Source organism: Chrysoperla carnea, chromosome 3 (assembly GCF_905475395.1).
Source record: "Chrysoperla carnea chromosome 3, inChrCarn1.1, whole genome shotgun sequence".
NCBI lineage: Eukaryota > Metazoa > Arthropoda > Insecta > Neuroptera > Chrysopidae > Chrysoperla > Chrysoperla carnea.
This window is the reverse complement of record NC_058339.1, coordinates 40,338,111-40,358,061: the sequence shown is the minus strand read 5'-3', so window position 1 is coordinate 40,358,061 and position 19,951 is coordinate 40,338,111. Positions and strand designations below refer to the sequence as shown.

At 29.4% G+C, this 19,951-nt stretch overlaps 1 protein-coding gene across 1 annotated transcript in view; it reads right to left on the bottom strand.

The window, feature by feature from the left end:
• The window catches only part of LOC123296031 (guanylate cyclase 32E), a 70,985-nt gene extending 51,390 nt beyond the window's left edge, over nucleotides 1-19,595 (bottom strand). Inside the window, exons 1-2 of the mRNA XM_044877493.1 lie at nucleotides 19,189-19,595; nucleotides 4,293-4,419 (exon numbers count right to left, since the gene is read on the bottom strand). Coding sequence (XP_044733428.1) covers nucleotides 4,293-4,419; nucleotides 19,189-19,566 — 505 coding nt within the window. The 5' untranslated portion in view covers nucleotides 19,567-19,595. The remainder of the gene's footprint in view (nucleotides 1-4,292; nucleotides 4,420-19,188) is intronic.
• Nucleotides 19,596-19,951: the final 356 nt, after the last annotated feature.

Genomic DNA, 19,951 nt, shown 5'->3' with positions numbered 1-19,951 from the left:
ATACGAGTTTTTTTTTTTAGTTTTGCGCAATAATAATAAGTAAGGTCTAACACCAATTTAGAGGTTAACCCTGTATTTTCAAATCTAAATTAATTATTATGCTTGATGACTCGATTTGGACAATTGCAAAATATAAGAGTTTCTTAAATGGTCACTGGCCTTATGATCAAAAGTATGTACAAAGGTTATGATTTATATTTTTTAGTGATTAGTTTAATTCCTGAACTAATAATAATTCATTAATCACTAAGATTTCAATTCCAATAACAAATATTTTTCGTAAAAACTAGGATATTAAAGTTCATACTGTTCAAATCTCATTCACACTTGATTGATTTATTTTGAGGTCAAGAATATTTCTATACTATAAGTAAACCATACTATTCTATTACTATCTAACAGTGCCTGTAAAAGTTTTGAGAAGACGATGATTTCAAAAAGTTTGTTTATAAATTAAAAAACTTATTTTTCTATACCATACAACAGCACAATACCTTTGGTAATAGATGGCGATTAAATTACTGTGTAAGTGTAGTTTGATAACTTATATAATATACAATATATATAGAATAAATATTCTATATACATAGTTGATTGTTTATACTGACAAGCATTCCAAATCATCTTTTTCTAATATTGCTTTATTGAAATTTGCTTTATTTAATAAAATTCAAAACTTTACAAACAAAAGCCCCGATGATTGAAAAATCACGCTGTAAAAAGTAGGAAACAAGAAAATATTATCACATGAAATAAATTTGATAATCAAAATCGTCATTACAGTCAGGGTACTTTGAAAAACCTTTTGACCGTATAGGTTCCACCACTGTAATGACGACTTAACTTATCATAACAATTTCAGATAGTAATACTTTTTTGTTTCATACTTTGTAGAGCGTTTATTCTATTTAAACTATTTTGGGGATATAATTTTGCGATAAAGTAAAACAATATACTCTAAGTTGGCTACATGTGCAAAACTTTTTTATAATAAGGTATTAACATTCGGCTATTTATTTGTGACATGTACAGGATGCCACAAAATGAGAAAGTTCGATTGGAATGTTAATGGTCGTTTTTAAATGTACATCATTTTGAACAGATAAAATCGTAAACGGTTCAAAAAATCACTCTCGACTTATGTAAGAGTGAATTTAAGGAGTGGATACGTTGAGGCAAAATCGAACTGAAGGTAGGAATGAATTGTTAACGATGGAAATATTTTGACTACTTCAATTTTAAATTAAATTATGTAAATTCTTTTTATAAAAAACGTTATCTGTTATCCAAATTAACCAGTCATCGTAATTTAAATGTAAATAGCGGACGATCAAGACGCTTCCAACGATATCTTATTTGTCAAATTATGATGAGTCATTTAGAAGTCATGAGGGAACAGATGAACATGCATACATACATACTGATCAAACGCAAAATCCTCGCTATCATCGGGGTAAAAAGTATAGTCATTTTATAAAAAGTAATTTTTATAAAAATTGATACACATTAAAAGAAAAACGATAATTTTATTTTCTTAATGTTATAAATTTGGTGAATGCAGAATCCTTACGGGAAAAGGGGCTTCCGGTGGTTAACTTTATTGAAAATTTGGTAGAAAGTAGTTCTTAATTCGCTGATCAAAAGTGTCAATGGACTGAAAGTATTTTAGTTAATAATTTTCGAAATATTTTTGGTCGAAGATCACTATTTTAGAAAGAACTATAATCCCGATTTGACTTTGAACGTATATATATTGAAGAATCTAAAACTTTAAGTGTATATTTAATATCTCTCTTGAATTTTAAATTCGTTGAATATACTAAACATACTATATTTTATAAGAAAACTGTGCAAATACATAAAATTTTACTTTTTGCTACGAGAAAAAGTTCATCAATTTTCATTTATAAAATTTTTCTATTAAAAATGTATCAAGAAACTCTCTTGTCGTCAAACTGGAGCAATTATTACACAGAGAATTTTCAAGCGCTATACCAGATTATTCCAGTAATAATTCTGCAATATATAATACATAGAAAAATATTTTTATATCAGTAGGATTTATTTTAATATCAGGATGAACAATTTTTATTGGAAGCAAAATATTTACCACCGCATTTATCAAAAATTTGGTATAAATATTATCAAAGATAATAAATGAGACCTCATGAGAGATATTTCGAAATAAATTTCGATTTTTGCCCCAATTTCTCAGATCAATTTCTTGTATTATATAAATACGTATTTTGAGTATCAAGTAACGGTCAAGCAGTTATCATCAGTATGAATTAGTTAATCGTAATTACTCTTATGGTGTATGTTACTCTGATTAGGTGATGGACAACATTTGTTGCAGTCCTAATTCACACTGGTGTAGTCGAAATTCGTATTTATATATATAAAAAATCGATCTAGAAAATTGGGGCAAAAATCGAAATTTATTTAAACTATTTGGAAAAATAATATTTTATTACCTTATTTTATTAATCAAATACATTTTAATAATATTGAATCTAGTTAAGAAAAAATGTTAGATTGTTGGGAAATAACTCTTTGGCAGTTTAAATTGAACGTAGTACAAACCGCAGCCAACACTAACGTAGGACACCAGGAGTGTCGACGCTAAATGACAATAAGTTTGTTTAATGATAAGTGAAATGTTAGTTAATGTAGATTTTCTAACGTTATCGTGCGTAGTATTTCATGATTGGTAATTTTATTTTGTGTTGATAGGAAGTTCGATAAAAAATTTTTTTACATTAATTTTGAGCTTTTGTTGCCTCATTTAACATTTCAATAATAAAAATCATACATATTTCATTCGATTTGAAAATAAATTTTTATGACTTTCTTTTATTAGTTATGTGATGACTTACTATAATATTTGTGAAGTCCAGATGTTTGATAGGAAAATAACACATAAAAATTCTCAAAAATTTTAGGGAAACAGTTGTGTTTGATGATTTGGAAGCATCATTTATTTTTTTTTCTGTTTTTGTTCTTTTTGTAAAAAATAAAAAAAAAGACTTCATCAAATGGTAGATGAAGAGTGTCAAGAATAATGACAATTTTTCAATTCATTTATAACCGGGATGGTGTTCTTTTCTAGATAAGAGGTATTAAAATTTTGGAAAAAACAACATATTTTTGCGAAAATTTCTATAAAACGCTTGTTTAAAAAATTGAAAATTTGTCAGTTTGAGCTAAGGATCCTTTTTGATTTAAGGTTTATAGGGATACATTTTGAAAACCACCGATACAAATATGAGTGTGCAAAAATTCTCTTGCACTGGTCACGTTAAGCGATTTCAACACCCAGTATCTAAGAATGAACAGTCTTTCGGCTGTAAATGAAGAATTGATAATATTTTAAAGTAATCTGCAATTCGAAGTTCTGCTGATAATCAAACTAATTTTTGTTAAAGGAAATTAATTCACTTCTCGGATAACAATTCTGAATAAAATTTACATTTTAAATTATACAAGATGTATTTGAATAATGTATACAAGTTGTGGCAACTTTTGCGTCAATTTAAGTCAAGTACAATCAATCCTATTTTGTATATACAAGTGAAATTTACAAAATTTAAAAAACCCATGACAAATGCGATTTATTCCTTGTAAACCGATTTTTGGAAACTTTGCTATAAAATGTTCTCAATAGAGTTGGTTCGACCGTTTAGGGGCTACGATGCCACTGAGAAACACACCAACGCACAGATAAACACCTTAAACTTATAACACTCCTTCTTAAATCAATATCAAAGTGATGGTCAAGGACATCAGATGAGATGAATAGGATACTTAGAGAGCTATCATTTTTTTGGGACAAGGTTTTTAGACCAATCATTTCCATAGTAAGTATTTATATGTCATGCCTTTTCCAAACTGAGTCGATTTTGAAAATCATTGCGGTTTTTTTAGTTTTGTCGGGTACGGAAACCTAATTTCGCACTTGAAACATAGCTAAGAACATTCTCCTTTAAATTACTTTTCAAATGCAACCAAAAATTAAAATCGGTTCATTAGTTCAGGCGTTACGATGCAGACAGATAAACATACAGACACACACACATAGCGGTCAAACTTATAACACCACTTTTTTTAAAAATAAAATAAAATTAAAATTTAAGGAAAAAATATTTATTTAAAATTGCGATTTTGTTTAGAATAACCTAAATAGTAAATCAATTTTTATCAAGCGAAGATAATCAATTGTTTCGTAAAGTTGTAAATGACATAATTAAAATAAATATAGAATCATAGTATATATGACTTTAAATATATAATACTTACGTGGGTCCAGTTAAAGTGTGATAGAACGGAAGCAACCGATTTAGATATCTGTGTATCCGGTGGTCGTGTTCGTGCAAATGTTGGAAATAAATTCTTGTCTGATGTCGAATGGTCAGTACAAAACTGTAATGAAAAATAAATAATCTTTAACTAAAAATCAAATTTATTATTCTATTATCTATGACTGGGGAAATATTAATGTATTTTTAAGATTGCGTAGCTTTGTAAATTTTACAAATTTAAATATACAAGGTTGTTCAATTAGATGGTAACATGTAAACGGAAGATTTATGGTCCGAAAAGACGTTACCATTTAAATGAAAAATATTATCGTCTAGTTTTTTGTTCATAAAAGTGCAATAACAACGTACACTATACCTACTAATTTTTTATAAAGTTAATAATTAATTCACATTTGGTATGTGCATATTGTATATTCAGTATTTCGTAAAAATATTTATATGATAAAAAAATTTACCCAAAAAGAAAACTAGATGAATAAAAATACTCGAATATTTACAAAAACAATAAATAAGTAGTACACATTATTTTCAATTGTCTAAATTTAAGACATTGTTAATGTTTGACATAAGTAATTACTGTCTCACTTAATTCTGACATTGATATGTGATAAGATTATTATCTTCTTATACGAACTCATTTTGATGTGTAATATCCGTCATATGTAATATTATTAAGTTTATTTTTCATGGCTATTTTACAAAATAACATAACAAATAAACGTTTCACTTAGTTTTTGGCACACACGAAACAAATTTGTATGCAAATAAATTTTAGCGGCTTTTTTGCGATTGTGCAGCAGTTGTTTTATCATCAATTTTATGAGAATTGCGAATAGATGAAGGGTCATTGAACATTTTAACAAATCATTTTCGGGACAAATTTTAAGAGATATTGAAAAGATGTCATCCACACGCCTATTTCCAGAATAACATTTGTTTATTTATAGTTTTTGGAAATTTTAATGTTAGGTTTATACGATCATGCAATTTGTACAACTACATCTGTGCAAGCGAACTTGTGCAAATGTACTTAGCATTAGAAAATTCACTTGTGCAAGTCTCGATTAATATAATTCGATAAAATTCAGAAATCTGTTTTCCTTGTGTGAAAATTTTACTTTCATTTAATAAATCTTAATATATATATTTCTTGTGTTCGTGTGTATGTGACTGAACTCCTCCTAAACGGCTGGACCGATTTTGATGAAATTTTTTGTGTGAGTTCAAGGGAATTCGAGGATGGTTTAGATTTACAATTTGGTCCAGTACAACTGTTTTTGAGGGCTCCGTACCAAAAAAATGAAATTTCATTAAATGGTGGGAGCGCATATAAATCATATCACATTATGTATACTATGTGTACTATGTATTTTTAATAGTATTCAGGTATTGTCAATAGGCATTTATTAGAGCCATATGCGAGCGCAGCGAGCTCTACTATCAAAGGTCAGGCCAAAGGTCGAAGGTCAGGCCAGTCCAATAAATAGGAGTTAAATTGGGGTTTAGCGGGATGGGTTTAGCGGACAGGCTAAACGTAGTATAGGTATTCATGAATTGGAGTTACGTTTTTACGGGACAACGTCCGTCGGGGCCGCTAGTATAGATATAGATATTGTTTCAGAAAGTGTACTTGTCTCCTAAGTAATGCAAATGTTTGATAAGATCCGCTAATAAGTCTATTACTTATAAAAAAGCTGTAAGTGCTTAATTTTAAAAGTTATGGCCGATTGATTACCTTTGCGTTTGGAGTATGTATGTATGTTGCCCAAAGTGCCCGTCCAAAAAAAGTGTAAATCCAAAATTTATCTAAAATTACCCTGGCGCACTTACAACCTTAACGTTGCAAAATGAAATACCAAAAGTGAGAGAATACCCATATTATACACTATAGGTAGGAAATTTGCAACTCTATTCGTTTACATGCTCATGCAAATATTCCAGTCTTACACAAATTTGATATTTGAACAGATTTCAAATAATCCAAATTTTGCAAAATGGTTTGCACAAGTAAATTACCATAAACTGCATGAGCATGTAAACAAACCTAGTAATATGACATCGGAATAATGAGATTAAATGAGATAAGATGTAATATTAAATCGGAAGCTGATTTCGTCATATATTGCACAATTGAATATTACAAAGACTCTGTAAAGAATGAGTATTGAGTTATAAAAAAAGTCACGCATAATATTATATTATTACATATACATTATTTATCATAAAGTGCACAACAAATGTCAAAACTAGTTTTAAGAAGAATAATAACAAAGTATTGCCACACTATGATTAGTTGAAATTGTTGGAATAGAGCCAATTTTCATTTTATATACTACGAAAACTCAACAAACACTATAAAATACGAGGTTTTTTTTTTCTATCACCACTGGAAAATTATCTGATAAGAAAAAAAAACATATATAAAAAGATACAAATTACTTTTTTATTTTGATGATAAATATATTTTTTTTTTTGTGGATTCATTTATATACATAAGTAATACATCGATAGATATGTCTCCTAAGCTAGCAGAACAAGCTTAACAGGACTTGAAGGACTATTGAGATATGACGATATAAAGAGGTATAACAGGCTTTTGTCCGCTAAGAATAGATCGGTTGAATAAAAGTTTCTTATGATTAATCATAATATGTAAATAATAAAACATAAAATTAATTTTAATATAATTTAAGGATCATTAATATTTTTAGATAATAATTCTCATAAACCATGCGTTCGGCCACGTGACAGCAAACACAGATTAGATGTACTTTCATGGTACTACGTCACATATGAAATACTAGCAGATATCCCCCGCTTTGCTGGACAATTTCTCCTTTTTAAAACAAAGACTATCACGTTAAAGCCGTCATTTATCCTTCATTTTGTTCACATTTCGATGGAATCTTTTCTGAAAATTTAGTTTTGCCCATGATACCTGCTGCTTGTAAATTTCTATTGGTTCAATCAATAAATAAACCTGATTTTTATACTTTTTGTATCAAAATTACTCCATCTACCAAGTTTCATCAAATTCCAAAACAAAAATTTATTTTTCGTTTTTTTCGATTTTTCAAAGGGGTACCCCTTACAAAAATTTCAAAAAATGGGAAAATTTTTTTTATCTCCAATTACGATAAAAATTAGTATATAAGGTAATTTTGACAAAAAAAGTACAAAAATCGGGTGCATTTATTGACTGGTCGACTACTTTTTGAGATACGGACAAAAATCGATTCAAATATTGTGATATTTTTTTTTGCGTTTTTCTCGATTTTGTCAAAGGGGTACCCCTTAAAAAAACTGCAGAAAATCGAGAAGACTGTCGATATTCTAAACTTTATTAAGCATATACCTTTATGTGTAGGTCTAGCAAAAAATTTGGAATGATGTAATCGACTTTCCTTTAAAATATAACTGTACAATATGATGGCCAAATTAAGAAATTCGAAATTCACGGATTACGATAAGACACAAAATTTTGTTATTTTTGAAACAATAAATTTTCAATATATAATAATTCATATATAATGATTTTGGAACCAATAGCATAAGCTTTTCCTATAAGCTTAAATTAATTTGAATAATTAATTTGCATTTAATTTACATTTTATTATGAAACTGATCTTGTTCCGCTAGCTTAAGGGACATTATATATATAAAACAGTATTATTGAAAATAAGCAATATTATTGCAAATAATATGTGTTTTTGTGTATTCATTTATTATTTTATCTTTTGGAATGATTTTCTTCGATTGTCATGTTTCTACGACAGTTTTTCTTTTGTCTCGCTTTAGTAGTATTCTTTCACCTTTGACCTATTTTAATAATAACATTTTATGAGATTACTGACATTTTTTTAAACAATTTTCTATATGCATATTATTTTCTAAATAAATCATTTCTAGATGCATATTCAAATGAATTTTTTAAAAGCATAACAGAGCTGTTGTGAAATGAAGAATTTTGAAAACAAAAGAAGAATTTTATTCAAACGGAAGACTCATTAAAATATCAACGATGCAATTTTTAATAATATTTCTCCGAGAACATATACTTATAAGCTTATAATATAGTAACCTTGTCGTTTATAAGTACGGGGTAATCTGCATCAAATCCGGTAGTTCCGATTTTTTGTTTCTTATGTTGATCTTATGATTAATCCAAGTTTGTAACATCGAGCGTTGAACGCAGCTTTGTCAAAAATTGAAAAATCATTGAAAATTTTCGATTTTAGCTTAATTTTTTATGAACGTTTTTAAGGTAGACTAAATTTGCTACAAATGAGACGAGAATGGACTCTCTAGACCAAATATTTTCCGAGATAAAGCCTTCCAAAGTTTATCGACGTAACTTTATACATCAGTGCTAACGTTCAATCCGGTAGTTCTGATTCCAATGTATAATCCAAGTTTTACATTTACTTACTTTACTATTACTTACTATTTTCAAAAAATTCATTCTTCATGGGACTAAAATAGGGGGCTAAAGTTTATAAGAAACTTTTTTAAGTTTGTAATGTACAAATTGATAAGTGTGCTCATGGTTGTGTGCAGAAGTATTCTGTATCACTCCTTTTCTTACCTTCTTTAAAGGAGCACAGGCGATTTGTAAGAATGTTAAGTTGATACATGCTTAAGGATAAGGAGGTTGAAGGTTAACGTGTGGTTCTTTCAAGTTTGCATTGTCTTTATTGCGAGTAGTATATAGAGGTTATATATTAGATAAAGAAAGTTTGGTTCTCTAAATGAATCAATGATTCACTAAATGTATCATTTATAGAATCCATGGAAATGAATCATCATCATGGGCAATGCCGTGGGCAAACGCTAGTATTAATAAAAAACTGAAAGAATTTGTAGAATTTAGTGTGGGAACTTGGTTCTATCTTAAATACATTGAAATAAAATTATTGAAAAAAAAATACATCCTACCGCAATCGAACCTCTGATAAGTAAGAGCTTTTAAAAACGCAAAGATTCAATTTTTTTCTTTTACATGTTGATGCATATCTGTTATACGCCTGCCTTGTAAATCACAGGTGTTATATATGAATCTGTAAATGTATTATAGGCAATGAAAGAAAAATAGGCAAAATTAAATAAGAAATTCATGAACTCTTTGAATTTTAGGCCTATACACACATAACCGAAGGTATAAACAAAAATAATTCTCTAGGGAATATTTAAATACTTCGGAAAAGTATTCCACAATTTAATATAAATAATAAAAAAGTAATAAAATAAAATAAAAAATGATTTTCATACAGACTGTTTCCATTCATAAAAACGTATAAAGAAGGAAAACAGAGTAAAACGGCTAAATACTGTATATACATATATATTCATTAAAGTTTAGTAGAGCTTAATAGGAATAGTATAGCGTAACACATACACGAAAATTGTAAACGGTCAATGGAGAAAAAGTTACATGACCTTGAATATAACCTATCTGACAACTTTCATTTAAAAGTTTTCTCAATACCATTGTGTGTGTATACACTATACGGGCACGTACGAGTGTAGAGGATATACGTGTAGAGGATAGTGAGGAAATTATGGTTACAAAAACAAAGTATTTAATAGATAGATACTATAAGTCGTTCAAATCAAAGTGGTATCGAACAAGAGACAATATAGATGCATATGTATGTGCATTAAAATCTACATTCCCTCTTATTTGGTGTCACTTTGGTTTCAATAAACCTATATTTATTACTACTAATTAGGCAATGTATATATCATTATAAGCGGCAGCAGCAGATCTGATACTTACTTTGACATAATTTTCGTCGCTTAACAATTTGCTTTGAAGCATTTTAAGGACCGGGTATCAATAAGAAAGGTGGCTATCGTACGTCATTTCATGACTTGTTACACAGTTTTCTGTTAATACGTTAATAGATGCTTTCTTCAGTTATTGAGAAAAAAACTGTTTGGTAGCTTAACATTACCCTTGAACTGGCCATCTTTCAGCCTGTGCAACTTTTGAATTTTGAGCAGTTTTGGCATATATTAAAGTAGCTATACAATAGCCCGCTTTAGAAGACATATCGTTTCACAATAGTGTACTAAATATGTCATTTTCACTGCCCAGTTATAAAATTAATACGCGGAACTGCGTTGCAACATTACAAAGATGTGCATTATGCATGTTTACCCCTGTCTAGCTTACACACACTCATATGAAATTAAACTTTTCTTTCCTATTCTGTCCGTACATTCTTCTTCCTGTATTTGGTATAGCAGTCGGTTGATAGGGTAAATAATATAAGGAAAGTCATGTAATGATACTATCGACAGACACGTTCATGTAATTTATTTTACTACGAATGATATTTTCCAATATATATTGTATTTAAATAAACCGTTTTCTACATTGTATACCATGTCATGTCATTTAATGGGCAGTCCCAATTTTATAATATAGGCGAAGAGTTAGTTACCTACAGAACATGTTCATAGGCAATCAATATACTTTAAAAAACTCGTGAACGTATTGAAATGTAACTTTAGCGTTAGAGAGACGACACTACCAAAAGACACTTCCTTATCATTTGCCCAATTCTCGATGGATTTTCAGTCCTCTAACTCAATTTAGAGGAGTATTAGAGGTTCATAAAACCTTCAAACCTACGAAAATAATGGATTATTTGATATAAAAATGGGGAAATGAGGACTGGTAAGTATACACTCCCAAATAGAATCTTGACACTATCCCAACTTATATAGAGAAAAGTCCCCCGACTGTAATGACGATTTGACTTATCATAACAATTTCAGATGAAAATATTTTCTTCTTTTCATACGTTTTCAAGTTTTAGATCAGAATTTTTAAACGGCTAGGTTTTAGTTTTTTTTTAATTTGTTGTATTTAAATTATTTTGGCGTTATAATTTCGTGATAAAGTATAGCAATATATGTATAAATTTGAAAAATATTAAAATTTTTGTTTATAGTTCATGACTTTAAATGCTTTTTTCAATTTAATGTGACTTCATATAGCCTGTAATCAGCGGACAATGAAGGCGCTATCCACGATTCTTCATTTGTAAACTTATGAATAGTAGTTATGAGGGAACAGAAGAACACATGCATGCACATAATCCTTGCCGTAGTAGCGGTAAAAACGTTGCTCAGCAAAGTAAGGACATCAATACTTTCGAAGTTATTTTTTGGATTTGTTCTTGTTCACCAAACCGCCTCGTAGACATCGTATCTGTCAAAGAGTTGTGTGTCAATATAAATAATTTTTGTATAAATGTTGATTGAAATTTACTCACTCGTTTAATAAGTAAGAAGTTTTCCCGTTGATGTAACTGTCTCAGTCACCCAGTAATTTACAATTCAGCTTTTACCTTTGCTGTAAACATTGGAGGTTTATCAAGGAGGACGTATTACGTATGACTGTTGTCGTATAAAATCTAAGCACAATCTAACAATGACGAAAATATTTCAATAGTAATACATTCTGTACTTAGAATGTTTAATTATAATAAAAAGAGGTGATAATCTCATTGGTGCGGTCTTGTATGTAATGAAAAGTTTTCAAGCTAATTTATTTTATCAAGTCCACCCTATAGTGACGTAAATTTATTGGGATAGTTGTAAAACTGAAAGTGGCTGCTCTTCACAAAAGTTAAATATAAATATATAAAATTCGGATATTAAAATAAAAGTTTTTATTGTTTAATTTAAATTATTAAATACGTATTGCGTAAAATTGAGTGGAAAATAATTTTCGTAGTATTCGTCTATTTAAATGTATTATGAGGTAAATTACCTAAAAGACATTTTGTAAAATACATAAATAATCGATTTATTTGAAGAAGTATAAAATTTTAATTGACTAATATTATTCATGTTGGAACTTTGAAATAGCTATTTAAGGAATTTTAGGAAGTAGTTGATCACTGTGTCAAATCTAATGGGGCTAATTATTTTATTAACGCCTGACTGAAAAGTGGGTTGTTTATTTTTAACGTGTATGTATTTCTGTTTGTATGTGTGTGTCCGGGCTGATTTTGATTTTTGGATTGTTTGTTTGAAAGGTTATTTGATCGAATATTCAAGTACCAGTTTAGGGTTGCGTATCCGAAACAACTAGAATAGAGGAGATAATGTTTTAACAGCTGAGAAGATTTTCTTGAAACAAATGGTTCAAAAAGGTTCATCCAATCGTTTAGGAGCTACGATGCCACAGACGAGTCTGTCAGATTTGAATTTGTGTTGGGGTTTTCCTTAAATTTATGTGTTATAGCTTGTTATCTTACCATTTTCAATCCATTTATAATAGTTATTTACTTGTGGAGTAGCAGCATTATTAACGTACGCCTGCAAAATTTGCACAACCTTGAGTGCGCAGCCTTGTTCTACGCCTCTTTATCTACGCCTCTAAAATGTGAACATAACTGATTATTATTATTTAAAATTTGTAATGGCTAATTGAGAAAAATAGAAAGTTAAATTACCAGTACTATTGTAACTGGTGATTAATATACATTTTGACATTAATTTGGAGTGTGGTAATGAATTCATCCCACGCATACTAAGTAAGAAAAGTACTTCTCACCTCACGGACGTAGATAAAAAAATATTATGCTTTGTACCAACCGTCTCAATGAAACCTCAAAGTTTTTCACCATTATTCAAATACAGATACATATATGCTTAATTTAGTTTCCGCTTCATACTACTAAAGCTATGGGTAATTAAAATAATGTGTTATGGAATATCCGAGTTATGCATCCGTGTAGAATATACGTTTCGAAATTTTTTCCTTCTCAATGGGAGATAAGTGAAAATAAAGTTTAATGAAAACATTAAAATTTGGCGGTGTAATAACCCTTTATGTAAAAGATAATATTACATTTCAGTCATTAAAATGATTTAACGTTGAACAGTTTAAAATCCTACTGTATAATTTGTGTGTGTACATCAGAATTATAAATATTTACACATTTCATTTCATATAAATTGAACTTTTTTTTTTAAAACAATTAAAATACCAAATAATTTGTTTATAAGTTGATAAAAAAAAAATAGTAGTTAAGCACGTGGAGTGCTAAATTTCAATTATTGTAAATATTTTATAGACCGATAGTGGTAAAATATTTATTTTTTTTGAATTTAAATAAATTATTTTGTACCTTTTAGTTCAGCTAGTTACAAAAGCGTATTTTTTAGTTTTTATAAACTATTATTTATTTTGTATCTTTTAGTTTTAAAGACTATTATTTATTTATCAGAAATTCTGTATAAATATGGTGGGAGCGCAAATAAATATATATATATTTTTTCAGATATGGAAATCGTTTATTCTGAAAATCCTGATTAAGATAATCAACTTTATATAAACTTATCAAATTATGTATGTATGCCAAATTTCGAGTTAATCCAACGGGGGTCCGTTAACTTGAAGTGGGTCAAAATCATGTTCAAAGTTTCTGTTACATACTAACATACTAACATACGTATGAAGCTAATAAAAGCGTGTTAAAAATAAGAAAACGTTGAAAATTTGATACAAAAATGATATCTTAATGCGCATTGGATTCAAATTAGATTTTTTAATATGGACTCTTAAAAATTGGCTGACATTCAGTTAACTACAATTTGGAAATTATCCTAAACGAAAAGAACACAAAAGATATTTTTTCTGGTTTTTTGCTGTTTTCCAAGATTTGTTCTCATAAAAAAATATAAAAGAGTTTTGTCCATCCACGTTGAGGCTTAAAATTTTCAAATGTAGAGCTCGTAATAGTGCCTCTAAAATATTCAATATTAAGATGCCGGTGCAGTAAACTAAAATATGAACTTGAGTTCTGATTTGGTTGCAAGGACTGATAAAATTTGTTAAAATGAAATCTACAATTTTAATTTCGGAATAATTAAACAGAAAAGGTTGTAATTGAACATTAACATAATTTTAGGTAAACTAAAAGGATATATGCGGATGTACTTACACAGTTATACAACCTACTGTACAATAAGTTTGTGGTGTAAGCATTTTCAACCGATTCAGAACTGAGATATTAAATGAGTTTCACTTTAATTCGTAAAATTTCATTGTGTATGGTATACAAATTAAATAGAAACATTTTCTTTTTGAAAACAAAATGCAACAAAATAATAGTAAAATTCAAAACAATGTTTTAGTAGAATATTTTGGCACAATGTTTAATTTTTCATATTTATTTCTTTTTTTTTTTTATAATTTTAAATATGAAATACTTTTACTAGATTTCATTTTTGCTTTATCTAATAGTTTGTTGTTATTATTTTTGAATCGACGCCAATGCATAGAAATTGCATTAGTATTTATGAACAATAGAATTTGGTTTTTCTTTTCATAAAAGCAAATATTTTTGTTTATTATAAGTTTTGTAATAACTACATTAATATTATACAACTTAGACTAGCCATTACGTACCTGCTTTGATGAGCTATACTTGAAAAATAAATATTAAACATTAAAGAACAAATCCACCATATGATGTCTTTTAGCCCACTTTTCCCTGCTGGACTTTCACCCTTAACAAATGCTCTATTTTCGTGTTTTAGACAATAAGCGACCTTTAACTCCAGAGCTCGATGTGTTTACAACATAGTGTGGATATGCATTTGGCATAAATAATGTATTACCATTAAATTTTATTTACAATAGCTATGTATAGTAAAAAAATCCGACATTATCATTTCTTCATCGTTATTTCAAAATTAAAATCAGAATCGGTTCCATAGTTTTATGTGATGAGCAAAGGAACTCACAAATAGTTTGATAGCCAGGCAAAATTATAATAGTATCATGAAGGCAAGATACACAAATAAATCCTTTAATATACATAAAGGTCAATTCATGAATTACATAAGCACAATTTTGACGATTTTTGACAAACCTCCTCCCCCTCAGTAAGCATAAGATTTGTCAGAACCCCATCCCCCAATTAGGTAAGATACAATCCCATTTGCCGGAAAATAAATCGTTGTTTGAAAAGAATCAGTTATACTAAAACTCACAGTTGGACGTAAATTGAAGATTTTTATTCTTTAGCACAAAGACTTTAGTTCGCGATGTACATACATTATTTCTAATATTAAATTTCAACTCCCCCCATTTAAAAACATGCATATATTTTTAAAAACCGGTCTCTCCCCGAATGCTTACGTAATTACTGGATGGCCCCTAACTTATTCATTATTCAAGCCTTTACCCGAAATGTAAAAAACTACTCAACGAAACTGTTCTTTAAGGGTTAGGTTAGGTTGGGTTAGGTTATATTGGCTGGCCACGAAGGACACTTTTAGGCTATAGAGCCCATTGTGATACCATATATGTCTTTTACCACCTTTCCGCTGATAATTTCCTTTTATCAGCTCCTCAATTTCAGAGGCTGAGTGCACCTCCTTCATGCATATACCATACACTACACCAGTCCATCGCAACTATTAATTATATTAATTTTGTTGCGACGGCGGGAATCGAACCCGCTACCCTAAGCATACCGCGGACGGAATTAGTTACGCCTTAACCAACTGAGCTAATAGGGCGACTTCTTTAAGGGTGAATAAGTTAAAAACCGAACGCATTCGTTTTAATGCAAAACAGATATGATCAAAATATCCTCATTTGGAAGTCATTATTTTCCTTCAAAGAACTTCTATATAAATAAAAAAATAGTCGCCATTTTCAGTAATTGGTTACGATCAGGGAGGTCGATCTGAATGTTTTTATAAAATGCTTAACTCTCGAAGAGGAACTTTAATCGGGTAACAGGATAACAAAAAAGACTCATCAATTTTTCTTGCTTCATTCAACAATTACTAAGCTATGTCACATTTTCTTCTACGAACGAAGAAAGTTCTACGAACGCTTGAAGTTTGAATATTAATGAATGAAATAATGCAGGGAAAAGAAGTGATATGAAACGAATGTGTTTTGATCTATTCTACTTGAATTATTTAATACTAGCATAAGTATCTTGACCTAATTACGTGTCGTTTTAATGATTAAATTTTCTAATAAATTGCGAATGATATTATCATTTTAGTAATAGAGCTGGTTTTAAAAAAGGTCGGCAACTCTTTTAGTTTGACTTATTTGAAAAATACTATAAAAATATACAAATATTATGTGGTGTAAAAGTAGTAGGAAAGTATTGTGAAATAAATAACGAATAATAAAATATTCCTTATGGATTCTGTTACAATATGGTTGGTAATACGATGGATATACGGTTATTATTATTATTCTCCTACTAATGTGGTAGTCTGTATGGTTGGATGTTTGTTACTCACTCACGCAACAGAGTGGAAAACGGCAACAAAATCTGACCATTATGTAGAGAAGGAGAGAATCTCGAGCATGTTTTTAAAGAGTGCTATGGAATGACAGTGCTGAGAGTAAATTTTATGACAAGTCATGAATAGAGTCCAGTGCGACCCTTGAGGTCCACAAGAATAACTTCTCAGCATAATAAAGACTTATAAAAAATTTAAAAAAATAAAAACTCGACCGAAAACTCGAATCGAGACGACTCGATCGAATGTTATGAAATTGTTTCCGGATCATACTGCTTTTAATACGCTTCGATCGACACCTGAACGACGTTGATATCATTTTTGTTAGCACGATATCGACGACGAAAAAAATGTCTACGGATGTACGTACGTACGCACGTACACACACACACACACAAATTTTTTCTTAAAATTAGTGTCAATGATTTGTTCTGTAACCATGTAACCATGAAACGTCGAGATATGTTAAAAATTTCGATTTCTAAAATCGGATCAAAATCAAAATCAGAAAGAGACAAAAGTGTAGTGGAAATTTTAAATCGAAAAGATAAGTGTTTGAGTGATAAAATGAGCAGCTTTTGGAAAAAATATAAGTAAGCCAGAAATAGGTATTTGAAGCGCATAAGTTTTGTTTTTTCTTTTGAATGTATACAAATTGTGAAAAGTCAAAAGGGGCATGTCAAATAAACAATATTTATATTCTTTAAGGGCTGAATGAATTTGAATGAAATTTGGCACACAGATACTTTATTACCTGGATAAACTCGTACGATGCTTATAAGTATGGGTAAAGTAATGAAGGCTATAACACGGTAGTCTTTATTTATAAAGTTGAAATTGCTAAGCGGGCGGGTAACTGATAGTATTGCATATAACTATAACATGGATATTATACTTACGTTTATTATATTTTATAAATATTTTACATAAAATACTTTCTTGAATATTATTACGTATTCATATTATATGATATTAAAAAATTTGCGATTATCAAGATTGAGTTAGAGCATATTATACAGATATGTTTTTAGGGTTCCGAAAAGAAAACGCCGTGTGTATATTATATTTTATTATAAATTTAACTATAAAATAATATCTGAGCGATGGAACATTGCTTGGAGATGAGATTCTGACTTATTTAGTAATGCCATTTGGTTAACATAGAAATTTGACTCAATTTAACACTGAAATCTAACAGAATCAAAGTGATTAAGTGTGAATAACTCTTCAAAGGTAGTTGAATTAGACGAAGAACGTTAAAAAAACGGCTTGCTCTAAGAAACGCATCTTTGCTGGGTTATACCCGCTACTTATCAGTAGGAGTAAGTTCAACGAACGTTTGAAGCATCGTATTTACAAGTGATGTATCCGGCCCATACTCACATACATGTATCCGATAACTATATAGTTAAAAGCCCTCCAACGATATCCGGCAGAAGCTTTCCACCGAGAAAAATCTTTTAATACTTTCAGTCATTAAAGTTTGAGTATTAATCTCCGGTTTCGTTTAATTCAATTATTTTTTGACAACTAATACGATGCATGATTTTGAGTGCTTACAGATCATTTGTGTATTTTTGTTTATTATTTTAAAGTTAATAATTCTTTTAAAAAATATATTTGGTACCTTTTTCAAAATTAATGTTTAGTGTTAAAAACGTGAAAGCGCAATAGTACCTATTCATTTTTCCTAAATTCCTTTTTTTGAAACCTCTACTTATTTTATATTCATCATGATTTACCGATCTAGTTTCTTTTTTTAACGTATGTATATAAATAAAATTCCTAAGTAAATTTTTATTATCTAATTAAAATAATTTATTATACATACTTGGACTAATAAGTACTTTTTTATTAGTGAAAATATAAACCTTTAAATTAGTTTTATGAGAATACTTAAACTACATAATGAAAATAAAGTTGAAATTATTTTTGTATTCCTCCTACTTGCAACATTGAAATGTGCAAAAGGTTTTTTATCAAAGACTTTAATGTCATTGTTATCAAACCACAATTGCTTAATCTTTTGTAATATTCATTGTGGAAGTTTTACGGAAAACAAATAAAGTTTTGTTTTAATAAACTGTACAAAAAAAAAATAAAAAAGACAAATATCCTACTACGACTAACAACATTTTTAAATCCATATGCTAGTTTTCCAATAATCAAGTGAAAAAGTCGATTATTCTATAATCGAAGTGAAAATATCGATAGAAAGGATTAATCGACTACATGTTCAATCAATTTACAAAAACGTCAATTTTTCCATTAATTTATCGTACACTAAAGCAAAGGTAGCGAAACAGCCAACATTGATGGATTGACTCACGTTTGCTCTACGACATGTTAATTCAAACTTGTATGTTTTTTATTCGCACCTTGAATGAGTTTTATTTCAAGAATTACTATGGTAATAACACACTAATTTCGTTCTTATTAATATTATTTTATGGAGGAACATATAAGTCTATAGGTTTCTATATTGAAAATATAATACAATTTTCTTAGAAAGTTATTATATTAATTTATATTTAAAAAATATTATTTATGCAAAAAATTTAAAACTTACATATGAAATCATTGGTAGATTGAAGGCCGCTGCCATACGTCCTTCATGAAAGCATGTTTCCTGCGGTCCAATATAGCCCGATACATTCTTCTTCCATAAATTTGCAACTTGCAATATACTTGTCTCTTCTTCGCCATAAGTTTCAGCAACGACGAATTCTAATCGATGACCAATACTACCAAACGTTCCATTTGGTGCATTTATTTCGTTTGTTGCTAAAGTAATGGCACCGGATATTGTACGTCCAGGTTTTTCATAAAAACTATCACCGTTGCGACGTTTTGCGCCAGTAATATAACCGATTGTAAATGTATCACAATATATAAAGTGAGTATGATGAATGATGGCCGCAGTTAGCAGCAACAAATATTCAAACATAACCTTTTGGAGTTACATTAATGCATTGTTTGTCTACAGCCTAATGTTAACACGTAAAGAATCATTGGAAGTAGTTGGATCTGTAACATAAAAAGATAACAAACTTAGAAAAATTTTTATACTGTAGGCCAATTTTATGAATTGGCTGAATAATATTTCAATATTAACTTAGTAGATTGGAGTACGAATTCGGTAATCCCGAACACCTGTTTGTGCTTTTTCAAGTTTATCGCTGATTACTTAAGCTCCTCAGTTATATACCATGTAATTACTACACCAGCCCATCACAACCGGCGGAAATAGAAACCGTTGCCGCAGGCATACCACGAAAGGAATTGGTTAAGTTTTTATCTGAGAACTGGCTAGCGGAGAAGGTGGGTAGCGT